Source organism: Dreissena polymorpha, chromosome 1 (assembly GCF_020536995.1).
Source record: "Dreissena polymorpha isolate Duluth1 chromosome 1, UMN_Dpol_1.0, whole genome shotgun sequence".
NCBI lineage: Eukaryota > Metazoa > Mollusca > Bivalvia > Myida > Dreissenidae > Dreissena > Dreissena polymorpha.
Window position 1 is genome coordinate 140,070,864 of NC_068355.1, and position 27,935 is coordinate 140,098,798.

Below are 27,935 nucleotides of genomic sequence, written 5' to 3' on the forward strand. Positions count from 1 at the left end.
TATACCAAGATAAGTGTTATCGAGATATCCCGTTAATTCGCCCGGCCTCCGAGATTTCCCTGACGTAATCGGTCACGTGATATCGAGAATTTTATATCGATGTCGGCTGTCTAAGAATCAAACGGGTTATTAATTGATGCAAACACATTGTTTGATTAATAAATGATTTATTTAAAATGATTAACTTAATTCAAAATTATGTTTGTTGTTTTCAAATTAATTGCTTTTAGAATATGAAAATTGTAGAATTATGTACCTATGGATCACAATATCTATTCGGACCAACAGAAAATATCGGGTATTAGCGCAACGAAAACGAGATCAATATTACCTAACATCAATCGAGCAGCCGCTAGTCTCACTCTGTTATCTCAAAGATCTATTAATATTTCTGCGCCACTGGAAATCACGTCGTCAAATCTCGGGCCTGGAGAACTAACGAGATTTCCTTCTTTATCGCATTGATGATTCTTATCTTGGTATATTAATAGATCTTTGCACATATGTACATTTTAAGGAACATAAGTAATGGTTGCTTAACCAAATTTTAAATGTAATATGGTACATTTAATTTGATAATTAAAATATTTCATTTAATCGAAAATGAATATTTTGATGAACGCAATAAGCTCGAAATTGAATAAGAATTCATAAAGTTCAGCTGCCAGTCTACGTTTCATTTCCATTTTGTTTTGGGTTAAATGTTTTTTTGGGTTAAATACATTTGGGTTGCCTCTGATCTTTAGCTTGATAACAATAAATTCGTGCATGTGAATATAATTGTGCAACTTCAGCGCATTTGTCCCCACAAATATCTTAATCTGAAGACTTTTTTTAAATTAAAAACATAATGGAGACGCTCCCAACAGAAGATGTCATTGACGGCGAGTATAGCGAGGAGGAATCCAGTCAAGACTCCACTGCCTGGGGAAGGCTGTTTCCGCTGGCTGACAGTTTTGTTGCTATGGGTTTGTCTCAGATTCATCCGTTTAGAAGTTAGATGTTTAACTGAGTCTGTTCAGTTTGCAAACGAATCGTGACAGTTGTCACAATGTAAAAAAGACATGAGCACCAGCAGGGGATTTAGCTGTCCAAACCTGGAAGGATTAAGATTTAGCTTAGTTTAAACCTTTTTATTTTAGCTCAAATGCACAGGAAGCCTTTGGCGTATTGAAACTCTCTTAAGTCCGTTTCAAATCAAATCAAATCAATATTTATTTATTGTCGATATGGTATACAAACATGATAACATAAGCTATGAATAGCTTTTGACCGAATTTATGTTCCTTCTATATGCCACAATGCAACATCAACTATCCAGAAATCCACCCATCAACCTACAAAAGCAGCCTGTGAAAAGTCCATCATCCTTGCCTGTGACTTTAACTGCCCAGATATCTACTGGCCTAACCTGGTAGTCAAAAAAGTAGTCCCTGATAAAGATATCCAACAAGTTCTAAAAGACCTATTCATAGAACATCTTCTCACACAAGAAAAACGACCAACCTACCAGAAACAACAACAACTTGACCTTGTATCTACAAACAATCTTATCACTAGTGAAAACATTATCTTCAGACTCAGTCCCAGGTAAAGTGAGCACACCATGGTGGTAACTGATATGGACATAATCCCCAGAATATTAGGCAGATTCCTAGAAAGATTTTCATATTCTCTAAAGCAAACTTTGTAAACATGAACCAGGATTATGCAAAATCTCTCAGCTTGGGTTATTGATGAAGCCAAAGGTCAAAGCTCCACCATTCAGTCACTGGTGGACACATTTAAATCAGGCATTGCACAATCTATGGACAAGCACGTATCATCAAAGATGAGCAAGAAGCACAAATCTTTACCATGGCTTGAAAAAAACATGAAAAGGCTGTTCAGACGAAAATCAAGGTTCTACAATCAAACCACGAAAAGTAATCAATATAACACCTTCAATTCTTTCCAGAGGAAATGTAAAAAAGCATTTCAGAAAGCTGAACTTAACCACTCATCAATAACACCATACAGAGAGGCATTGATGAAAAAAACACCAAACCCATCTAGAGGTATGTGAAATCTCGCAGAAAAGACAGTACTGGTGAAGTAAAGAATGGCTGAACATGTGCAGTTGCTGATTGACCAGTTCAAATCCCCGTTAACAATGGACACAGGAGACACGCATCTAACAATGGACACAGGAGACACACATAACAATTGACACAGGAGACACACATCTAACAATGGACACAGGAGACACACATCTTCTTAGCATCACAACAGATGTCGTACACCATTACCTCCACTCAACATTACCACACTTTAAGTCGAGAAACTCCTCCGTAACATAAACCCTGCAAACGCTCAACGACCAGACATAATGCCATGCCTTTTACTGAAAACACCAGTCAGTTAGCACCTGCTCTGTTAATGATCTTCCAAAAATCAACTTTCTATTTATTGAAAGACACTTTTGTCTCACTCGTTTAAAAAAAAATGGACATCCATCTAGACCAAAACCACAGACCTTAACTTGCGTAACATGCAAGCTACTAGAGCACATCATGTGTAAACACATCATAAAACACGTAGTGAATAACAGCATCCGTGCTAACTTAAATCATGGCTTTCAAACTGGATACTCCTGTGAAACACAACTGCTTACCACTGTTGATGTTCTCACGAATTACAACTACAATGCATTTCCCAAAATAAGAAACTTTAAACACTACCACCAGATACTTTTCACATATGTACACATTTTTTAATTTTAGACATTTCACTCAGAAAGACATTCTGCACTGGGATACATTTGCACACACTAAAATGCATTACGAAAACATTTATTCATTTCACGCATGAAGAGCTCTCGCAGAGTTTTATATATAGTATATAAGACCCGAATTTTAACCTTCTATGGTCAATGTCTTAAAAATTAACAATTTCAACATCATGTCTGGACGACAACTCTAAAGCAAGATATGAGCTCCATTAAATAACATATAGGATAACCAACAATCTCTTTGTTAGTTTTTGTACAGGAACATCACAGATACTGAATAATTATGTGCTACTGTTATCCTGGTACCATACCCACGATGTCCCAAAAATTGTAGTTTCTGATGCTCATTTATAAAGTTATTTTGATGCATCTGTAGGTAGAAAATGAATACTATTGTATTGTTAATGCAACACCAGATTTAAGGAATGAATGACATCAACTTTCCACTTATATAACAAGTGTGTAGTTACTCAGTATGACGGGCCCTTGAATAATGCCAACATTGCTCTGTCATTAAGCAGAACAACAGATTTTCTCTTCTACTAAAGATACTGTCATGAATATATGTTTCCTCTGAAATGATAATAAAAATGCAGACACTATTTGTTTTGTTGTACTTTTATTGTTTGGATAATTTCAGATTTGACAAAAGATGAGTATTCCTTTGGAAGAGGGGAGAATTGTGACGTCCCTTTTGATAATAATGGATCAAAGAAGCACCAGTGTTTCCAGGCTTACAGTAAAGTGCACTTCAAGATTTTGCGGGTATGTTAACCCTTTACCACTTTGATATATATGTTGACGCGTTTGAAGCCCTTTAGAAAGTCAAATTTAATTTAAGTCCTTTCTTAATATATTCAAGCTTGAAAGGCTTCATTTCCAAGCCTAATATACTGATGAGTAGAAAACAGCATAACACCTGAACAGAATGCGAGTTACTTGCAGGCTGATCTGGTTTTATGCTGTTTGCAAAAGCTGATTTCATTTTTCTTTAGAGCGGGTATTTTAAGACTTGTTATATGGGCAGTTTGTTGTGTTTTATTTTGTGTTTGATATACATAAACTCAGTGTTAAATATGTTATTTTGCACAATATCAAATTTGTAATAAAGTTTAAACTCATTTATATAGACTGCATGAATATTATTTAACTGCTATTATTGAACTAGTAAAACATCAAAGTAATGTTGAGAATATGTTATCCGGCATGGAAAATAGATAAACCTCTTAGGCTTAGTATTGGAATTATTAATTTAATGAACGTCTTCCATTGAACAAGCCCTTCAAACAATATGCCTTACTTGAAACACATGTAAATGTGTTGCTTTTATGTAACAGAGTTTGTGTAAGCTAAATTATGCATACATGTTACCTATGATATGATGCATACATAATCAATTAATCATGCATACATTATCATGCATACATGTTACCTATGATATTATGCATACATGTTACCTACCTTGTTTATGTCCCCAGCAACACACATCTACTGGTATGCATGTATTCCTGGAAGACCTCTCCAGCAATGGAACATTTATAAATGGAGATAAAGTTGGTGCGTAGAACAAACATTCTGTTTTACTTCTAACCATTTACTATAAAGTACATAAATTTTGCATTTTTTACAAATACAAATTGTTGATATGAAAAAGATAGCTACCGTTACCACTTAAGTACCGGTCTTCACATGATGCTTCAATTCTGTTAAATTTCATATTAAATAAATTGCAAATAATTACTTAACTCTGCAGTTTACATTTCTATAAGTTACAATTTTTGTATAATATGCATTTTTTTTTCATTCAGGCAAAGGTAACAAACAGGTGCTTGCAAACAACGATGAAATAGGTCTTGCACTGAAGAAAAACAAAGGTATTTGCCCATCTTTAGTTCTAGCCTATATTTTGTGCACCATCAGAATACAGATGTGATCTGTTTACTCCTCTATGTTCTCAAAAATCAAATATTCGATCGTGATCTTGTATTCTAGTATTCAAATATTTTTGTTCCAAACCCAACAATGTTAATTAAATAGATAAGGATTTCTGGTACACATGTCATGATTTAGTTTTAGTTTAAATCTATTTATATTAGCTTGATTGCATCAAATGCCTCAGGCTTATATAAACGCTCTCAAGTCCGTTTCCTGGGGTGTACCCAGTACTTGTAGTCTTTGGGTTATGATTTTAGTTTACCAGCCGTGTGGTCAGTGCGTTTTTGTCTGTGCTTGCATTTCATTGTTACAACAATTCCGCCAACATTAATTTATACCCACAAAGCTATATCTTACATAGGCATTCATTTGAAGATTTTCATTACGTTAGGGTTTATTAATATGGCAACATTCATGATTTGGGGTTACAACCATCATAGTAGTTTCTCTTAAACCAAATGAGCCTTTCTTTGAGAAAATCGACTTAATGCATGTGTGGAAAGTGTCTTCCCAGATTAGGCTGTGCAGTTGGCACAGGCTAATCAGGAATGACACTTTCTGTCTAAACTGGATTTTCATTTAGAAAATACTTCCATTAAAGAGAAATTTATTAATAATGGAAATTTTCTTCCCTGATGAACATGTGCATAGGTTAATCTGGGGCGACTCTTTACGCAAAAGTGCCATTTTTCCAAAGCACTACTGAAATGTTTCTTTATTTTAGCATTTATGTTTATGGATCTCTTGGAAAGCAACGACAGTGATATTCCTGCTTCCATTAAGGAGAAATACACCCTTACAAAAACCCTTGGCAGGTAGACAGTTGTTGTTGTATTGTATTGATATAAGTGGTGAAATTAGGTAACATGCTCATGTTTATGGAATTGTTGTAAGTAGATATATGTTGTATGTAATATGTCTGTTCTGTTTTTCAATAAAAAAGAAAATGAAAAAATATATTCAATAATAAAATATTTTTTGTTGTCTGTGTAACATCAGTTCACTAAGTTTTGTTTGATATTTTTAAACCTTAATAATAACACACTTTGATGTTACTTTTCACCAGTAGCATTCTGATAATTTGGTAAATTAAAGTAATTCTCAATTGCATTTTTTCTTTTAGCATTTATGTTTGTATGAATAATTATCATGAATTGTTAGGGTTGTTTTTGAAATCATGCTGATAAAGTGCAGTGAAATGTATTCGTTTAGGATTATGGTAAAATGGCAGTCTGTTTCTCATGAACAAAGTCATAATGTAGATTTGTGAAATGGTTGTATTTAAACAAACTTGCAAGTTTGTACTTTTCTTCTGATAAAAAAATAGACAGATATGAAGCATATAAATTATATATGCTCACAGTGTATCATGAATACGTTTCCTTATTCAGAGGTGCTTGCGGGGAAGTCAGACTTGCCTTTGCAAAAGGCTCGTGTGAGAAGTTTGCTGTAAAAATCATATCCAAGAAGAAATTCACAACAGGGGGACAGCATGCTGTGGTAAGTATATCTAGACCTATTTCTGTTGTACTTTGGTCAGAGGCTGAGGCTATTACATTTGAGTAACACTCTGGGAAGAACGGTCTTAATGCAATTGTGTAAATTGTAACACCAGATTGGCCTGTGCAGTCCATACAGGCTAATCAGGGATGACATTCTCCATCTAGAATGCATTAAATTTAAGAGGAGACTTTCTGAACACGAAAATGGTCATAAAAACGGGCAATGTTGTCACTGATCAGCCTGTGTGGACTGCACCTGCCAATCTGGTGTTACACTACGCGTATGCATTAAGCCCAATTTCCCAGAGCGCTGCTTAGATGAATATTTAAACATGTATTCCGAGAAACAAGCTGATATCATAATACAGAGCAATCAGGAATGGACACTCATTGTTGGCCCAGTTTCCCCAGAACTCAGCTCCGTTCATCCAATCAAGAACCTAAATATTTGTTAAATGCTGATGGTTTGTTCATCCAACCCCAAATACGGTTCGGTTGAAATAGTGTTCGCATTTCTGTTTTCAGGTTCAAATATGAGACCAACATGGATGAATGTTTATAAAAATGTGACTTTGTAGAAAATGATCTTAAACTTCCACATTATATCATTTCAAGTTGATACATTAAGCCGTTTTTGAGAAATAAGGATTATATATGGGTTGTGTTCTGTGAGTTTTAACAGGGGTTTTGATACATGTGCATAAAGTGTTGTCCCAGATTATTCTGTGAAGTCCGCACAGGCTTATCAGCGACGACACTATCTTCTTTTATGATATTTATTTGTTTAAAGATAGTTTCTTTTTAGCAAAAATGCAGTTTAGGCGGAAAGTGTTGTCCCTGATTAGCCTGTGCGATCTGCATAGGGACTTGGATGACACTTTACGCACATGCATCAAAACCTCTTTTCACAGAGCATAGCCCATATCTGTTTAATGTGGTTGAGTGTATATATCAGTCATTATATGCTTTTTGTTACAGAATCTTTCAAAACAAGTCATGAGTGAAGTTAAAATTTTAAAGGCATTGAAACATGTAAGTATATTTTCTTGGATTACTTACCATCAAAGTGTTTATACTATTATATATATATATATATATATATTGTATATTAAAACAAATTGTTTGAGCTTAGAGTTAATGAGCATTAATTGTATTCAAATTATTAATACCATTTGTACTTTGAGTATAAAGTGGTTATGTCATATTTTCTTTGTTTTCCATTTCAGCCATGTATAATTGGTATAGAAGATGTGATAGACACTAAAGAAGTTTTATATATAATACTGGAACTGTGAGTAAACATTATTTTTGTATAAATTGCACTCTTATTACACTAATTAATTAAATTATTATCGAAACTCCTGTTTTCAGACAACATTATCTCTGTGTTAATAAAAAAGTGCATAACAACATTATTGTGTTAGTTATGCAATCACCGTTCAATTAAACAAATTTTGTGTAAATTGATCTTACTTTGAGATAACTTGATTAGACTATTTTTGTTTACATGCCTGGTTACCTTTATTGGTTTATTTTTTTAAATATAAATTTTTTAGAATAACGTCTGTATTTGCTGGTATACCACCGCCCAGATGAGGTATATTGGAGTGTCCCTTTTGATTTATCAGTTGGCTCTTTGATCTGTTCATATAAAATATAAGTTTGTGGCACAAACTACATCCACATTTCTATGTCTCAAGCGATAACATTGAAACGTAAAGTATGTCATCACCATGAAATGTAGATGTGCAAGACACTTTTTACATGCCCACATTTCTGAGTTAATTGTCTTTAAACAAATGAGCCACATTCTGGGAAATTGGGGATAAATATCTGTGTAAAGTGTCATCCAATATAGCCTGTGGAGTCTACACATGCTCATACGGCAAGACACTTAACACTTTATGGAATTTTTCATTTAAAGGATGCCTCTTCAAAACAAAAAAATCAGTTCAGGCAGAAAGCCTTGTCCTTGATCAGTTCAAACAGAAAGCCTTGTCCTTGATATCAGTTCAGGCAGAAAGCCTTGTCCTTGATCAGTTCAGGCAGAAAGCCTTGTCCTTGATATCAGTTCAGGCAGAAAGCCTTGTCCTTGATCAGTTCAGGCAGAAAGCCTTGTCCTTGATATCAGTTCAGGCAGAAAGCCTTGTCCTTGATCAGTTCAGGCAGAAAGCCTTGTCCTTGATATCAGTTCAGGCAGAAAGCCTTGTCCTTGATCAGTTCAGGCAGAAAGCCTTGTCCTTGATATCAGTTCAGGCAGAAAGCCTTGTCCTTGATCAGTTCAGGCAGAAAGCCTTGTCCTTGATATCAGTTCGGGCAGAAAGCCTTGTCCTTGATCAGTTCAGGCAGAAAGCCTTGTCCTTGATAAGCCTGAGTAGATTGCACAGAGTAATCTGGGACAAGACTTTATGTACATGCATTAAGCTCTGTTTTCCCAGAACAAGGCTCATATGATAGCTCAGTGGTGCAGGGGTATAACGGTAGTTTGTATGTGTCAGAGTTCTAGTATCTGTATTGTGTTGTAGGGTGGAAGGCGGTGAGTTGTTTGACAAAGTCGTCAGCCTGAGCCAGTATGACGAGCCAACTGCAAAACTGCTTTTCTACCAGATGGTTGTGGCATGTAAAGTAAGTCAGAATGTCAAACTGCTCTTCTACCAGATGGTTGTGTCATGTAAAGTAAGTCAGAATGCCAAACTGCTCTTTTTCCAGATGGTTGTGACATGTAAAGTAGGTCAGAATGCCAAACTGCTCTTCTACCAGATGGTTGTGGCAAGTATAGTAAGTCAGAATGCGAAACTGCTCTTCTACCAGATGTTTGTGACATGTAAAGTAAGTCAGAATGCCAAACTGCTCTTCTACCAGATGGTTGTGACATGTAAAGTAAGTCAGAATGCCAAACTGCTCTTCTACTAGATGGTTGTTGCATGTAAAGTAAGTCAGAATGCCAAACGGCTCTTCTACCAGATGGTTGTGACATGTACAGTAGGTCAGAATGCCAAACTGCTCTTCTACCAGATGGTTGTGACATGTGCAGTAGGTCAGAATGCCAAACTGCTCTTCTACCTGATGGTTGTGACATGTACAGTAGGTCAGGGCCCGTATTTACCAACCTGTTCTTAGCGTTTGAATATATACAGGCCTCCGTGGTAATTGTGGCATTAACAAAATGATCTACATAAAAATGATATCAAATGAGGTGTTTAATGCCAAGTTTGATTAAAAACTCAAGCAATTCTTCAATATATCAATTTAAAGAATATTCTTTATTCTTAGACTTAAGTCTAAGAATTGTTTGGTGAATATGGGTCCAGAATGCCAAACTGCTCTTCTACCAGATGGTTGTGACATGTACAGTAGGTCAGAATGCCCAACTGCTCTTCTACTAGATGGGTGTGACATGTACAGTAGGTCAGAATGCCAAACTGCTCTTCTACCAGATGGTTGTGACATGTACAGTAAGTCAGAGTGCCAAACTGCTCTTCTACCAGATGGTTGTGACATGTACAGTAGGTCAGAATGCCAAACTGCTCTTCTACCAGATGGTTGTGACATGTACAGTAGGTCAGAATGGAAATGGGTGATGAGTAAGGCATACAATAATTATGTTACAGCCTGTTTGAAACATTAAACGGCCCTGATCCCGAAGCAAGGGGACCCGATCCCAAACTGAAATTGTAAAAAATCCTAATTAAAAAAAAAAGTGTTAAATGATTTTTATTTCTCAATTTTATGTCATAAACTTCTAACAAAGAAAATAAGTATAATATGTATGGTTTTGTTCTGGTGTGTCAATATTTGTTGATATAAAATAACAATTACGTACATTTTGTCAATAATTTTTTTCAAAATTTGCCATTTTATCGATTTAAAACATCCATATTTGACCAGACTCCTTTCCCAAAATGGCTAGAAAACCCCCTGATTTGTATATTTATTAATATGACGGGTTTTATTTATTTATCCCTCGGCATGTAGGGATTTGCCGGCCTGTCAGTCGTTCCGTGTGTTTATTTGTCCAATTGTTCTTGTTTTGACCTACTTCTTTTGGACTGACTCAGAAGGTAAATATTTTTGGTTAACTGTTTGTTTAACATTGATACTGTGTACTAAACACAATGATATTTCTGTTTAACACTCTTAACATTCCGATCACCTGACCTTATTTTGACCAGGTGTTTGACCTAATATTTTAAAGACTTATTCAAATGAACAGTGAATCAATACTGACAAGGTAAGGTTACCTTTGGGAACATTTGTGTTTATTGAACGCAGCAGTTTTATAAGAAGGTGTTTTTTTACACAATATTTAATTTTGCATTTACAATACCGGTATATTAGATGAATTTGTTATTTTTTAAATTTATGTATTAATTTACATTGTTTAAAATTTCGGCCCAAAAGTTAATACATTAATTAGTGTAATTAATTGCTATATGCATTGATTATTCTTTTCAATGCCAGCTTTCTTTTTTTCAGTATCTACATGATCAAGGTATAACACACAGAGATTTAAAGGTGAGAAACCTTTTTTTTCTCATTCATAGGAGTTAGATGCATATGTTCAGAATACGTTACATTTTAATCCACCATAGTGGATTGCATAGTAATAAACCTTGTAACTGGCAACCATTTTAATAAACCCTCATAAATTATTTTCAATACCTAAAAATGTTAAGTTGAAAGGACAGTAACTGAGCAACCTGTGCTAAGTCTCTGGCAAGTACTTATTGAAATTGTTTCCAGATCAATAACTTTTATGAGGTCATACTGCAATTACTCTAACTTGTGGGACTACAAATTTTTTAGAAAAAATTTGGGTTTCTCTTTATGTACATGCAGATATTGCAATTATTTCTGGCTAAGTGTAGTTTTTTCGCGGTAATATAAAATGAGTTTAAATATATTGCAAACATAACTCAATACTGAAAATAAATTATACGAATCTTATTTATCAAATAGCAATATGTTTAGGAATATTTGTGCGTATCTCAATTTTTGGCGCCAATAAAAACAACAACGTACACTTGTGCTTTTAGCCAGAAAACATTTTGCTCCAAAGTGATGAGAAGGAGACGTTAATAAAGATCACTGACTTTGGGCTCTCCAAGTTTGTTGACGCGGGCTCGCTGATGAAGACATTTTGTGGCACGCCGACCTACCTGGCCCCAGAGATCCTGGTTACTGCTGGAACCGGCACCTACACCAAGGCTGTGGACGCCTGGAGTCTGGGTGTGATATTGTTTATATGGTGAGTGAGGCATAGCACCTGGAGTCTGTGTATGATATTGTTTATATGGTGAGTGAGGCATAGTGCCGGAGTCTGGGTGTGATATTGTTTTTATGGTGAGTGAGGCATAGCGCCTGGAGTCTGGGTGTGATATTGTTTATATGGTGAGTGAGGCATAGCGCCGGGAGTCTGGGTGTGATATTGTTTATATGGTGAGTGAGGCATAGTGTCTGGAGTCTGGGTGTGATATTGTGTATATGGTGAGTGAGGCATAGCGCCTGGAGTCTGGGTGTGATATTGTTTATATGGTGAGTGAGGTATAGTGCCTGGAGTCTGGACGTGATATTGTTTATATGGTGAGTGAGGCATAGCGCCTGGAGTCTGGGTGTGATATTGTTTATATGGTGAGTGAGGCATAGCGCCTGTAGTCTGGGTGTGATATTGTTTATAAGGTGAGTGAGGCATAGCGCCTGGAGTCTGGGTGTGATATTGTTTATATGGTGAGTGAGGCATAGCTCCTGGAGTCTGGGTGTGATATTGTGTATATGGTGAGTGAGGCATAGTGCCTGGAGTCTGGGTGTGATATTGTTTATATGGTGTGTGAGGCATAGTGCCTGGAGTCTGGGTGTGATATTGTTTATATGGTGAGTGAGGCATAGTGCCTGGATTCTGGGTGTGATATTGTTTATATGGTGAGTGAGGCATAGCGCCTGGAGTCTGGGTGTGATATTGTTTATATGGTGTGTGAGGCATAGTGCCTGGAGTCTGGGTGTGATATTGTTTATATGGTGAGTGAGGCATAGTGCCTGGAGTCTGGGTGTAATATTGTTTATATGGTGAGTGAGGCATAGCGCCTGGAGTCTGGGTGTGATATTGTTTATATGATGAGTGAGGCATAGTGCCTGGAGTCTGGGTGTGATATTGTTTATATGGTGAGTGAGGCATAGTGCCTGGAGTCTGGGTGTGATATTGTTTATATGATGAGTGAGGCATAGTGCCTGGAGTCTGGGTGTGATATTGTTTATATGGTGAGTGAGGCATAGCGCCGGGAGTCTGGGTGTGATATTGTTTATATGGTGAGTGAGGCATAGTGCCTGGAGTCTGGGTGTGATATTGTTTATATGGTGAGTGAGGCATAGTGCCTGGAGTCTGGGTGTGATATTGTTTATATGGTGAATGAGGCATAGTGCCTGGAGTCTGGGTGTGATATTGTTTATATGGTGAGTGAGGCATAGTGCCTGGAGTCTGGGTGTGATATTGTTTATATGGTAAGTGAGGCATAGTGCCATGAGTCTGGGTGTGATATTGTTTATATGGTGAGTGAGACATAGTGCCATGAGTCTGGGTATGATATTGTTTATATGGTGAGTGAGGCATAGTGCCTGGAGTCTGGATAAGATATTGTTTATATGGTGAGTGAGGCATAGTGCCTGGAGTCTGGGTGTAATATTGTTTATATGGTGAGTGAGGCATAGTGCCTGGAGTCTGGGTGTGATATTGTTTATAGGGTGAGTGAGGCATAGTGCCTGGATTCTGGGTGTGATATTGTTTATATGGTGAGTGAGGCATAGTGCCATGAGTCTGGGTGTGATATTGTTTATATGGTGAGTGAGACATAGTGCCTGGAGTCTGGGTGTGATATTGTTTATATGGTGAGTGAGGCATAGTGCCTGGAGTCTGAGTGTGATATTGTTAATATGGTGAGTGAGGCATAGCAATGGGTGTGATATTGTTTATATGGTGAGTGAGGCATAGCGCCTGGAGTCTATGTGTGATATTGTTTATATGGTGAGTGAGGCATAGTGCCTGGAGTCTGGGTGTGATATTGTTTATATGGTGAGTGAGGCATAGATCCTGGAGTCTGGGTGTGATATTGTTTATATGGTGAGTGAGGCATAGTGCCTGGAGTCTGGTTGTGATATTGTTTATATGGTGAGTGAGGCATAGTGCCTGGAGTCTGGGTGTGATATTGTTTATATGGTGAGTGAGACATAGTGCCCGGAGTCTGGGTGTGATATTGTTTATATGGTGAGTGAGGCATAGCAATGGGTGTGATATTGTTTATATGGTGAGTGAGGCATAGCGCCTGGAGTCTGGGTGTGATATTGTTTATATGGTGAGTGAGGCATAGCGCCTGGAGTCTGGGTGTGATATTGTTTATATGGTGAGTGAGGCATAGCGCCTGGAGTCTGTGTGATATTCTTTATATGGTGAGTGAGGCATAGTGCCTGGAGTCTGGGTGTGAAATTATATGTATGGTGAGTGAGGCATAGTGCCTGGATTCTGGGTGTGATATTGTTTATATGGTGAGTGAGGCATAGCGCCTGGAGTCTGGGTGTGATATTGTTTATATGGTGAGTGAGGCATAGCACCTGGAGTCTGGGTGTGATATTGTTTGTGAGTGAGGCATAGCGCCTTGAGTCTGGGTGTGATATTGTTTATATGGTGAGTGAGGCATAGCGCCTGGAGTCTGGGTGTGATATTGTTCATATGGTGAGTGAGGCATAGTGCCTGGAGTCTGGGTGTGATATTGTTTATATGGTGAGTGAGGCATAGCGCCTGGAGTCTGGGTGTAATATTGTTTGTGAGTGAGGCATAGCGCCTTGAGTCTGGGTGTGATATTGTTTATATGGTGAGTGAGGCATAGCGCCGGGAGTCTGGGTGTGATATTGATTATATGGTGTGTGAGGCATAGTGCCTGGAGTCTGGGTGTGATATTGTTTATATGGTGAATGAGACATAGCGCCTGGAGTCTGGGTGTGATATTGTTTATATGGTGAGTGAGGCATAGTGCCTGGAGTCTGGGTGTGATATTGTTTATGTGGTGAGTGAGGCATAGCGTCTGGAGTCTGGGTGTAATATTGTTTATATGGTGAGTGAGGCATAGTGCCTGGAGTCTGGGTGTGATATTGTTTATATGGTGAGTGAGGCATAGCGCCTGGATTCTGGGTGTGATATTGTTTATATGTTGAGTGAGACAAAGAGTAATTGTTTCAATTGTTTGATGAATATGATGTTCAGATTTGAAGTTTGATAGAAAATTGTTACCACAAATTTGGTAACAAGAAACAACAAATTAAGGATGATTTTTCAGTTGCTTGTTTCTTATCATTTCTGATTAGAAGAGGATGCTAATGTTCAGTTTAAGTTATTTATTAAGCTCTGGTCAAACAATTTCTATCATTGCTTAAATGTTGTTACGATCTTCAATATTTTTTCTTTAATTATATGTTTATATACAAGATATCTTAGCAGTCTTGGAGTGTCTACCAATTAAAGTTGACTAACAGATACAGATATTGGTTTATCATTAACATGATTGTTGCCATGAATTTTAGCTGTGTGTATCAAATATTTCTGTATGAGGTTTATATTAGCCTTGTTCTGGACAAAACGGACTTAAAGCATGTCTACACTGGATGACTTAAAGCATGTCTACACTGGACTTAAAGCATGTCTACACTGGACTTAAAGCATGTCTATACTAGATGACTTAAATCATGTCTACACTGGATGACTTAAAGCATGTCTACACAGGACTTAAAGCATGTCTACACTGGATGACTTAAAGCATGTCTATACTAGATGACTTAAATCATGTCTACACTGGATGACTTAAAGCATGTCTACACAGGACTTAAAGCATGTCTACACTGGATGACTTAAAGCATGTCTACACTGGATGACTTAAAGCATGTCTACACGGGACTTAAAGCATGTCTACACGGGACTTAAAGCATGTCTACACTGGATGACTTAAAGCATGTCTACACGGGACTTAAAGCATGTCTACACAGGACTTAAAGCATGTCTACACTGGATGACTTAAAGCATGTCTACACGGGACTTAAAGCATGTCTACACTGGATGACTTAAAGCATGTCTACACGGGACTTAAAGCATGTCTACACTGGATGACTTAAAGCATGTCTACACAGGACTTAAAGCATGTCTACACTGGATGACTTAAAGCATGTCTATACTAGATGACTTAAATCATGTCTACACTGGATGACTTAAAGCATGTCTACACGGGACTTAAAGCATGTCTACACTGGATGACTTAAAGCATGTCTACACTGGATTTTTGTTTAGAAGAGACCTCTTTAAACCTAAATTCCATACATGTGGAAAGTGTCGCCTATGATAAGCCTGTGTTGATTGCACCGTCTATTCTGGGAGTTCACTCTCTACACATGTATTAAGCCCCCTTTTCCTAGAGCAGGGCTCATCATTTCTATGTTTGTGTGTTCAGCCTGTCTGGCTACCCTCCGTTCTCAGATGAAAGGAAGGAAATGGATCTCCCCAAACAGATCATGGGAGGCCATTACTCATTCCCCAAACAGTACTGGGACGGCGTGTCAGAAGAGGGTTTGTAGCTCTTGCTTATCAAGATTTACATTTATTATGCCCCTTTTTGAAAAAGAAAAGGTATATTGTTTTGCTGACTGTCTGTCGGTAGACCAGTTTGAATGTCAATGGACCTATCGGTAGACCAGTCTTAATGTCGGTAGACCGGTTTCGTTTCTGATCAGTAACTCATCATCAAATAGACTGATTGGCTTCATACTTCACATGTGCATTGGCCTTGGACAATAGATGACCCCTAATGGAATTGGGGTCACTAAGTCAAAGGTCAAGATCACTATCACTCTAAAGTGTGAAAATAGTTTCCGATCAATAACTCATCAACGAATTGACCGATTGACTTGATACTTCACGTGTGCATTGGCCTTGGACATTAGCTGACCCCTATTGAAATTGGAGTCACTTGGTCAAAGGTCAAGGTCATTATCACACTAAGTTTGAAAATCGTTTCCGATCAATATCTCATCAACTAATTGCCCGATTGGCTTGATACTTCACATGACCCCTATTGAAATTGGGGTCACTAAGTAAAAGGTCAAGGTCACTGTTACACACTAAGGGTGAAATCGTTTCCCATCAATAACTCCTCAACTGATTCACCGATTGGCTTAGTACTTCGCATGTGAATTGGCCTTGGACAGTAGATGACCCCTATTGTAATTGGGGTCACTAGGTCAAAGTCACTGTTACACACTAAGTGTGAAGTTGTTTCCGATTAATAATAATAATAATTTCATATGTGAGGGCTATGAACTCATATTAGCTTCATTGATAAATTGATGTTGTTGTTGTCGTTGTATATATCTCATAACATACACAAAAAGAATTGTATTATAATATCACGAAACATTGCATTACGTAATTTACTTTTATGTTTAAAGTAATTTATTTAAAATATTCCACATAGATAAGATTCTTAAAATTGTATTTCAGACATACCCACATATAACATTGGTATGCACAAATGTTTATTTCTCCAAAAAATAGAGAAAATTCTTCCAATCGTCTGTCTTGTAAGTAATAAGTTGCAATATCAGATGCAATTATGTATTCCCTTCATAACTAACCATGTTAACCAGTTCATAACACCATCTTCCAATTTCTATCTTCTACCATTACTTATAAATTGTATAATGCATATATAATGTAGGCTATGAGCTTGTATAAGCTTTAATGCTGAATAAATGTTGTTGTTGTTAAATAACTCGTCAACTGTTCCACCGATTGGCTTGATACTTATCATATGCATTGGCCTTGGACAGTTGAAGACCCCTATTGAAATTGAGGTAATTAGGTCAAAGGTCATGGTCAATGGCACAATAAGTGGGAAAAGCATTTCTGATCAATAACTGGTCAACCAATCGACCGATTGGCTTGAAACTTCCCATGCCCATTGGCCTTGGACAGTAGATGACCCCTATCAAAATTGGGGTCACTAGGTCAAAGTTCAAGGTCACTGTTACAATAAGTGTGAAAATTGTTTCTAATCAATAACTCATTAAAGAATTGACTGATTGGCTTGATACTTCACATGTGTATTTGCCTTGGACAGTAGATGACCTCTATTGAAATTGGGGTAACTAGTTCAGAGCCCAGTTTGGACGAGCATATGTCTCCGACCGCGGAACACTTGTTGCATTTGATGTTCATTCAAGCAATTTAATTAGCATTAAATGCATTAAATTGATGGATGTTGATTGTACTTGGTTTAAGAATATGTATTGTTATATAAAATTGAATGTGCTTAACAAGAAATTATTTATTGAAATCCACTTTTAAATCAGCATGTTAGGTGATGCAATCTGTAAAAGAATTTTAAATGAAATCGTTAACATGAAATGAAATCACATCAGTGAAGAGGGTAAAGGATTTATCTGTCGTTTTAAAGCTTGTGACAAAAATTATCTGACACTTGTCATTCATGCATAAAAAATATTGCAACGTTTGTGGTTCAAAGCTTATTTTGTCAACAGTATTACTGCCCAAGAATATTTCAAGGGGTGTTAAAATGCAATATTGCTTTCCAACAATCCAATATTTATGTCATGAAAACCCTATTCTCCTCAATACCAACTTGGCTTTTGTGACATGGAGTAATTTACTTAAAAGTCTATGTTTAGGGTGTCATAACAGGTGATATTATAGTATTATCACCCTATGTTTGGGGTTAGCTGTCTTGCATTGTGCAGTGTGTGTGGTCAACCCTTAGCTTGTTACCACTCTTGAGATCATATTTTTCATCCAATCTTCATGAATCTTGGTCAGAATGTTTACATGGACATTATCTAGGTCAAGTCAGAATGTTTACATGGACATTATTTAGGTCAAGTTGGAATCTGGGTCACATGCATCCAAAATTTAAATCAAAAGGTCAAATCTTGGAAAAACCTTTTTACCACTCTGGAGTTCTCATTTATGAATCAATCAATAAATCTAGTCAGAATATTTATCTTGGTAATGTCAAGGCTGATATTGAATCTGGTTCATATGCATAAATAAAGGTCACTAGGTCAAATCTTTTAATAGTGTATTTACCTTTCTTATAGGCAAATTTAATCACTCGATCTTAACGAAACATGATCAGAATGTTTATATTTACATTATCTAGAACTACTTCGAAGCGGGGTCACGCTAAAAAACGTGTCCCCAAGTAACATCTAAGAAAATAACTTATTACCACTTTAGAGGCTTTATTTATGACTCATTCTTGATGAAACTTGGTCAGAATGTTTCTGAATATAGAGAATAACAGGTTACTGCCTGATCTTCTTGTAATATATCAGGCAAGGCTTAGAATTATATAACGGCGAGGCTTGCGGAGCCGTTATTTTATTCGTTATCTTTCTGACCATGATATTAAAAAATATATCGGGCAACTAATATCAGGCAGATATTGGTGCGGTGGTATGATAAAATAAAAGAGCAATGATTAAAAGTTTGTAAAAAAACTACACTAGATCATCAGATCAAGTCTTCAACAATTGGTGTCAGTGAACTCAGGTGAATGCTTCAGGGCTATTATTGCAATTCTCATTAATATGAACACAAAAGGGAAATGAAAGGATGAGTTGGAATAACATATACAGTGAACTTGTCCGTGAAATTCATGACCTGGTTTAATTATCCCCACGCTCCGAATTGGAGCGGGGGGATTATGTGGTTATCTCCGCCATCTGTCTAGGGGGGCGTGCGTATACAGGAGCTAACCGCGTTTAAGTGAGAAAGTTGTTGCAAAACTTCAAAGATGGCGTCGTTTAAGTGTTTTTCGTGAAGGAGTAGCAGATATTTTCACCAGGTAAGCCAGTTTATATTTATATTTTTTTTAAATGAATAAGCCCTTTCGGCTCTACGGTGTTTGTGATCCCCTCGGTTTTTTGTTTCAATACTGTAAACGTCGTAATAAAAAAGTTATTGAAGCAAAACCGTCGACATATTTGTTGTTTAATTTCTTGACCTTCGAGATGTTGGATGTTTGAATATCATCGTCTCTCATAATAAACAGTATATGTGCATGGTTACAGTAAAATATAACATAAATCACGATTATTTTATTATCACGACGCGTTTTTATGTCTATTAATTCATTTAATGCCGAATTATAATGGGTTAACCCCCATTTTTGGAACTAAACTTCCTTTTAAGCACATTTTGGGACCTGACTTCCAAATGATAAACAGCTCTTTCCTATGTTAGAAGGTTTTATGCGAAATAACTTTCGTGAATGAATTCCGCATTGGTGCGAATTTTTTTGAAAACATTTTTACTTGAGGAAACCAAGAGTTATCTTTTTTCTATTAATTGTTATATTATTAATTTTTTTATTATGTTTTATAGCGTACTTAACACTAACATTTAGTGTGTGTAATATAAGACATTCGACGGTATTATTAACACAGTGTAATTCTTACATGTTTATTTTAACACATATGGACATACTTATGTTTGAATATGCATAAAATGGAATACTATGCCTACTAAACGGAATACTATGCTTACTATTTTCAGATATCAAGACGCCAGTTATATATGTTGAGGATGCAAAGATTAAAAAAGACGGCGTAACAAAGTGTGTACCGCTCTAGAAAGCGATAGGTACATGAAAACCCATCAATCAAACAAAAAAGATTACGTCGAAGTACCATGCCAAACAATCACATATACATGCAATAAAAGTGTAATGAAAAACAGATAAGGGTAAAGCCGGTTTGATACTAGTATAAGGTTGATGTAACCAAGTACTGCCATTGTTGCGATTCGGAATACATGAAGCAATTTGGAATGCCTGAAATCTGCTTAGAAGATGCATATAGGTGGATGTTTTTTTTAATGAAAACTTAAATATTAATTGTTTATTTAATACAATGACATTTGATGCCTTTTACCATAACGATACTGATACATGTATATGACTTTGATGTGACACATTTTGAACGACCTTCTTTTAAACCAGTTCTGAGTTGGTCACTATATTATAATCGCAAAAAGTGAATTTGTAGTGGATAGAAAGATTTGTGCAAATGCACTACACGATATGATTTCAGTAGAAGTGATCAATATATACATGTATTTTTTTTCTCTTTTATACCTATGTGAAAACATATTATTTATGACTGTTGTATTGAGAGAATAAAGTATTGGTTCACTTAGAAAGATTATTTCGTTTGTTCATAACATTGCCTTCTAATCGTAAGTAATGTTAATATGTCAAATGCATAAGAAATTAAATTCGACCCAAATCTTTCTTTTATCATGTATGTAAGTGCTGAATACAATTGAAAATTTATGCAGAGACATCGTAGGAAGAAATGACGTAACACAGATACTGGTTTATTTTCATAACAAAGTGAGAAAATAGCATCATGACATATACGGAACAAAACGTGTAAGTAAGTAGCACTCATAGCAATTATATGTCAGACGTGGTCAGAAGTGTCTATGTAGACTTTACAAAAATAAAACAAAAACACTAAAAACATCAGCTGTACATGTTTTATCTGGTTCGTGTTTTTTTATTTGCTGCTTTTAGTCCGGCTCTGTTGAAGGATTCTTTCTTGCATATTCTACATTTAAACTCATGTGGTCCATGAATGGGGCATGGTATCTCAATCCTCCCATGATGTAAAATTCCTCATTACATATACTGCAACGAAAGATGCACTTATTTTCGCCCTTTAACCTGCATCATCTGAAATGACAGTAAAAGAATGGTTAAAAAAAGTTCATATCAGAATAAGGTCGACACGTCATAAAATACATTAAATTAATTATAATATTACTGAAAGGGCTGATAAACGTTCTATTATCTCGTACATCAGCCACCACACAACCCATCTTCTTGAAAATATGATTCAATTGGTCGGCAGGTTTTTCGTACAGCATTATTATTATTCTACAGTAAGTAACGTGATTAAAAAAACACTTATATTGCACCACGTAACATGCTATAAAACTATAAAATTGAAGTAAACATGTAAACTTTATTCAAGATGGGTAGGTATATCATGTCAAGCTCTTTTACATATGAAAGAGCTGTTTGTCATTTGTAAGTCAGGTCCCAAAATGTGCTTAAAAGGAAGTCAGTTTCAAATAAGGGGGTTAAACCAATAATGTTTGCCAATAAATTAATTATCAGTGATAAAACGGCGTCGGTAGAATGAAATAATCATGATTTTATTTATATTTTACTGTTCACGTGTGTCAATACTGTGTATTATAAGAGAAAATGATATTTGTACAATTTATCAAACGTCCCGTAAGTAGACAACAGATTTGTGGACGGTTTTCCTTCAATAACTATCCCGACGTCTATGATCTTGAAACAAAAAACCGAGGGAAGCACAAACACCGGAGAGCCGAAACGGCGTATTCATTGAAAAATAATTATAAATACAAAGGGGCTTACCGGGTGAAAATATCCTCCCTTCCTAAAAAAAAATAATCCAACAAACGACGCCATCTTTGAAGTTTTGCAACAACTTTCTCACTTAAACGCGGTAAGCTCCTGTACATGCATGCCCCCCTGCTGTCCGTCCTGGCAACTATCTCCTACACTATAAGCACTAGAATCTTGAAACTTACAAACATAGTAGCTATGAGCATATGTGCGACAATGCACTATTTGGAATTTTGATCTGACCCCTGGGTCAAAAGCTGCGGCGTGGGGATACGCGTCGGCCGCGGCGGCGCCATTTCTAGTAAAATATGAGATGAACATCTCAAATCCTTGATTCGCTATGTGATTGCAGCCATTGACCTGATTAAGAAGATGATGACAGTGGATGCAAAGAAGAGAATCACACTGGCAGACGCTCTAAATCATCCCTGGTTCAAGGTACGTAGCCATATCATGTGGCAATTATCAATGATAAATATACATATCCATAGCCAAATCATGTGGAAATCATCACTGATAAATATTAAGCTGCATTGTACAAAAATAGGTCTTATGCCAAATGGGGTCAGCAGACCTCGAGCCCATCCTGTGCTTTTGCACATTTTGGTCAGGAGCTACAGGGTAAGCTGGAGCTACACTGGTTGTATATGACATTACACCATTTTCTGCATGAGCCGGCTCATATGGTCTAGAATTATATGAGCCTTGGTCTGTAAAGGGGGTTGAATGCATGTGCCTAAAGTGTTGTCCCAGTGCAGCCTGTGCAGAGGCTAATAAGGGACGAAACTTTTCGCTTTTATATTTTTCATTTAAAGAGTCATTTAAAGAAAGTCTCTTCTTAGCAAAAATCCACTTTACAAATGTATTAAACCCCCTTTTCACAGAGTGCTGCTCATTTATGATTATTGACATGCATGAGAAATAAAGGCACTTGCATACATTTGATGTTAAATTGTGGAAACAAGTGTTGTCTGTTTAACTTGAATTAATAAATGTTTCATACGATTTCAAGTAGAAAAATCCCCGTTTGCCATAGCTTCTAATAAACATATTATCTGACACCAATATCTGACATAAATTGAAATAAAAGTTTATCCCTCATTCAAGAAATGAGAATTAATTATTTGTTTGCTTATATTATCACCCACTGCATGTTATGTCTGCATCCTTCAGGATGAAGAAATGATGAAAAAAGCCAAGAAGCTGATGTACCCGGAGTCTGATGGGATGGTACCTCCCAGTGCCGCACTTAGATCGGTAGGTTAAAGGAAAACTCTTCTTACCAAAAATCCAGTTTAGGCAGAAAGGGTCATCCCTGAATTGTTTGTGCAGACTGCACAGGCTAATATGGGACAACATTTTTTGCACATGCATTAAGACCATTTTTCGCAGAACAAATCTCATACCTTCACAGTATAGAGTGAAAGACTGATGTTATGCAGATGATAAAGAAAATATAATAAAGTATGTGAACAAAATATCTTTGTATTTTAGCATGATTCCATGGAAAGCATAAATTTAAGCGGCCCATCCACACACAATATCATTGTCAATTTTATTGTCTCAATAATATTGACAGAATATTTTTTGCCCTTTAAGCGGCCCATCCACACACAATATAATTGTCAATTTTATTGACAGAATATTTTTTGCCCTTTAGCCATGTTGACTGTATGAAAATTTTGACGAGACTACAAATAGAAATGTATAAATATTGATTTAATATTAATGAAGGGTGCAAAACACTCGTCAATAAAATTGACAATCCGTCTATAAATATTTGAGATCTTTGAATTTTTTGCCCCCCTTCGAAGAAGAGGGGGTATATTGTTTTGCACATGTCGGTCGGTCCGTCCGTCCACCAGATGGTTTCCAGATGATAACTCAAGAACGCTTAAGCCTCGGATAATAAAACTTCATAGGTACATTGATCATGACTGGCAGATGACCCCTATTGATTTTCAGATCACTAGGTCAAATGTCAAGGTCACAGTGACTCGAAATAGTAAACTGGTTTTAGGATGATAACTCAAGAATGCTTACGCCTAGGATCATGAAACTTCATAGGAACATTGATCATGACTGGCAGATGACCCCTATTGATTTTCAGGTCACTAGGTCAAAGGTCACAGTGACTCGAAACAGTAAAATGGTTTCCAGATGATAACTCAAGAATGCTTTCTCCTAGGATCATGAAACTTCATAGGTACATTGATCATGACTGGCAGATGACCCCTATTGATTTTCAGGTCACTAGGTCAAAGGTCAAGGTCACAGTGACTCGAAATAGTAAAATGGTTTCCGGATGATAACTCGAATAATTAGGCCTAGGAGCATGAAACTTCAAACGTACATTGATCATGACTGGCAGATGGCCCCTATTGATTTTCAGGTCAATAGGTCAAAGATCAAGGTCACAGTGACAAAAAACATATTCACACAATGGCTGCCACTTCAACTGACAGCCCATATGGGGGGGCATGCATGTTTAACAAACAGCCCTTGTTTTCAATACATTGACTAAATCTTCAATATCATCCATTCACTATCAATTTTATTGTCAATCTTCATTATTGACAATAAAATTGACAATTATATTGATTGTGGATGGGCCGCTAGGCTTATTTATTGAAACACTCTTTTAAGTTTGTATCCCGAGTAGAACCAGTATGCAATATCTTAGTAGGGAACCAGTATGCAATGTTTTAGTAGGGAACCAGTATGCAATGTCTTAGTAGGGAACCAGTATGCAATGTCATAGGACGGAACCAGTATGCAATGTCTTAGTAGGGAACCAGTATGCAATCTCTTAGGAGGGAGGTCTAAAGAACGCTCCTATTAAAAGGAAATATCTCAAGTTATACTAACTGGTACTCAAAAACGTGCCCAATGTCTCACATATAATTACATTTTTGTACAAAACCCAGTATATTTCTACAAGAAAAATGAAATAATATTGTGAATTTCTTAAAAATCCACTTTTTTTGCAGATAAAACCCATGATACTGTTTTTTCAAAATAGCAATTTTTGTTGATTATAAATCAAGGACCTCAAACAAATACCTGTATCACTTATCTTAATTAAGTAATAATGTCTGAAGTATACAGATTTCTGAATTCCATTTTTCCTATTTTCATAGCCCAAGAAGCGAGGGTTGGAGAATGGTTCTGGTGAGGAGCCGGATTCGAAGAGACGAGGTTCAGGCGACACCAATTCCCCACCAAATGAGTAGATCTGGTTGATGGATGGTTGTAGACTGGACTGAAAGCATGTGTGGGTTGTAACGAAAACTGTCCTGGCAAGGATCTTAACTTGTGTTGTGAAGTGAGCTTACTGTAAAATTGAACTAAAACTTATATGATGAGCTTTGTACTTGTTTCAAGGGCCATCAATAGTTTTTTTTTCATCGCGGTTTGTGGATACAATTATTTTGTAGCAATGTTTGTTTAACGGATAAATGGCACTCATTCAGTTGTGTGTTCAGAAACAGTTAAACAACTGCTGTCATAATGAACAGATTTGTTGTAGTCTCTAGCAGTTATATATTTTTGTAGGACCAACATTTGTTTAGGACCTCTGACTATGATGCAACATGCCAAACTGTTTTCATCAACCCTGTTTGTAACAGAACATGTTCATTCATGGGAAAGCTGTGCTTTCCAATGCTGTATATTTTATATTCACACTAATTTTTATGTTATGTTTTTGTTTTGAGTATATTTTTCATTACATTTGTAAGATTATTTTTTGTTTGGAACGTTTATCTTATGACTTCTTTTATTTGTGGATCACTCCACTCAATGTTAGGTATGTCTTGTAGCATAACTTTGGTGTCTTGTAGCATTACTTTGGTGTCTTGTAGTATTACTTTGGTGTTCAGTGCAATAGGACTGGGACCAGCTTGTATAACACATGTGATTATGAAACAAGTTCAGAATTTTGCTAGAACGCAAACCATAATGAACAGGATGTTGAGAGAGCTTACACATTCCAAACACACCAAGAACTGTTTCTTCCCAGAAATCTGTCTCGAGTTTCCCTAAGCCTTTCCATACAATCCAGCTTAAAATATTTGTTTATGTGTTTGCAGCTTTCCACAGTTTTTCAGGGGGTCAGTTAACCAACTCCCTCTTATCCTGGGTAAGCTTGTCAACCAGTACAAAGTGCACATACCTATACCAGTAACTGACAACTGAGAGACTTTAATCAGAGGGAGAAGGGCTGTAGAGGATTTCATGACCGCTACCCACACAAGCTATGTGGCTGGTCGGGGATTTAACTAGCTGGTCTGACAGGCTTAAAACTTATAACAGGAAAATGAGGTTCTGTCTACTCTAACACTATTACAGGAGTTAATGTTTTCATTATTGACATTTTCCACATTAGGTATTTACTATCACAATTCACACTATTTTGTTTATTTATAATGTTTGCATGTTATAGTTTTGTAATGACCCGGTACGATTTGCATTTTTACATACTTTGTGTTGTTTGTATAAATATATAACAGGTAATGATATGTTTTGCTTTTAATGATTCTTTATTAGAGGATTTTGTATGAAAACCGACAAACTTTTATAGACAGTTTTGAATCCTTTTGAAAATTTGATGTTATTTTGTATAGCTTAAAAAATAAATGAAAGATAAAAAATTATGAAGACTCATGTTTTAAATTGTTCAATCCATTAGTTTTGAGCTTGACTATTCATTGAATAGCCTGAGATATACTACACATCCATTTGTAGGCCTGGGCATCTGGGTAATGCTTTGCTTAACCCTTTACCACTCAAAAACAAAATTTGATGCATTTGAAGTCCTTTAGAAAATCAAATTAAATCTAAGTCCTTTCTTAATATATTCAACTTTGAAATGCTTCATTACCAACCCTTAGATACTGATTTGCAGCAAACAGCATACGTCCTGAACAAACTGAGAGTTACTCGCAGGCTGTTCTGGTTTTATGCTGTTTGCACATAGCCATTTTCACTTTGGCTCCGAGTGGGAAAGGGTTAAGGGGAAACTGCAACATCTCCATATCACTGTTTCTACTGCAGGTATTCACTTGAAACTTTACACACGTGTTTTGGCTCATTGTGTGTGGTCACTGGCAAAGTTCCATTACTCTGACCAGCAATTTAGCAGATTTATGCCCTTTCTTGTTAATTTTTGTGTCCAACAACACCTTACCTGTATGCATGTATTTACTACAGATATGGACATAAAACATTCATTCAGGGTCTATATGAACATTCACTATGAACACCTATAATTGTGGCCAGTCTTGGAGCAGGATTATGTCCCCTTTTGTTCTTAAACAATCGGGTTAAGGTTTGTGAGCAAGATGACATTCATGTTTAGCTTTGCGTGCTTATAAACATACTTTGTTACTACTACAAATATTCAAATTAAACTTTATGTATTCAGTTTTGGATTGCATTTGGGATCAGTCAGGTCAAGGTCACTTTACTGACAATAGAACAAGAGGGCCACGATGGCTTACCAGTTAGAAACAACAATTATTAAAGACTTCACTGGTGACTTGGTTTTTGACCCCACTTGACCCAGGTTAATACATGTATATGGCCTTTTTATTGTTAAGACAAGGGACAAAATTGTCACAAAACAAGCTTTTCAATTTGAAAAAAAAGTTTGATAAAGAGAGACAATTCAAAATGTGCATTGTTACACCCCTTGTGTCAAATTCAATCTATTTGTACTCGTGACCTTGATTTCAATTTGAAAAAGTCTGATAAAGGGAGACAACTCAAAATGTGCATTGTTACTGATTGTTCATAGTTACCCCCCTTGTTTCAAATTCAATCTATTTTTAGTCGTTGCAACCTTGACCTTGGAGATATTGACGTAATTCTTTTGCGTGACACACCGTTTAATGATGGTGAACAAATGTGCCAAATGATTTTAAAATCTCACAATGAACGACAAAGTTATGGCCTGGACAAACTTGTTTCGCCCGCCCGCCGACATTCGCCAATCTAATAACCATTTTTTTCTTTCGGAAAACCTGGTTAAAAAACATCCTGACCAAGATTGAAGAGTAAAATGAAGTTTCTAGAGTTGATATCATCAAGATAATTATTCTGACCAAGTTTCATCATGGATGAGTCTCAAATGTGGCCTTTAGAGATGTAACAATGTTTTTTATAAGATTGGACCTGATGACCAAGTTGTTGGAAATACATGATCCAGATTAAAGCTCTGCCTAGATATCATAAATGCAA

General features: G+C 36.5%; 1 protein-coding gene across 2 annotated transcripts; it reads left to right on the forward strand.

Moving 5' to 3' along the window:
- Nucleotides 1-707: 707 nt before the first annotated feature.
- On the forward strand, nt 708-26,350 carry LOC127852373 (serine/threonine-protein kinase Chk2-like). 2 transcript variants are annotated; one of them, XM_052386335.1, is made up of 15 exons: nt 711-968; nt 3,411-3,535; nt 4,249-4,327; nt 4,579-4,644; nt 5,430-5,520; nt 6,097-6,205; nt 7,186-7,239; nt 7,434-7,498; nt 8,733-8,832; nt 10,684-10,722; nt 11,244-11,455; nt 15,690-15,805; nt 22,048-22,133; nt 22,869-22,952; nt 24,836-26,350. In XM_052386335.1, the coding sequence occupies exons 1-15, from the start codon at nt 851-853 to the stop codon at nt 24,926-24,928; spliced, it is 1,437 nt and encodes a 478-aa protein (XP_052242295.1). In that variant the 5' UTR covers nt 711-850; the 3' UTR covers nt 24,929-26,350. The 2 variants fall into 2 exon arrangements, with proteins under 2 accessions (XP_052242302.1, XP_052242295.1); XM_052386342.1 differs by lacking the exon at nt 22,869-22,952 and having other exon boundaries at nt 708-968.
- The last annotated feature ends 1,585 nt before the right edge of the window (nt 26,351-27,935 follow it).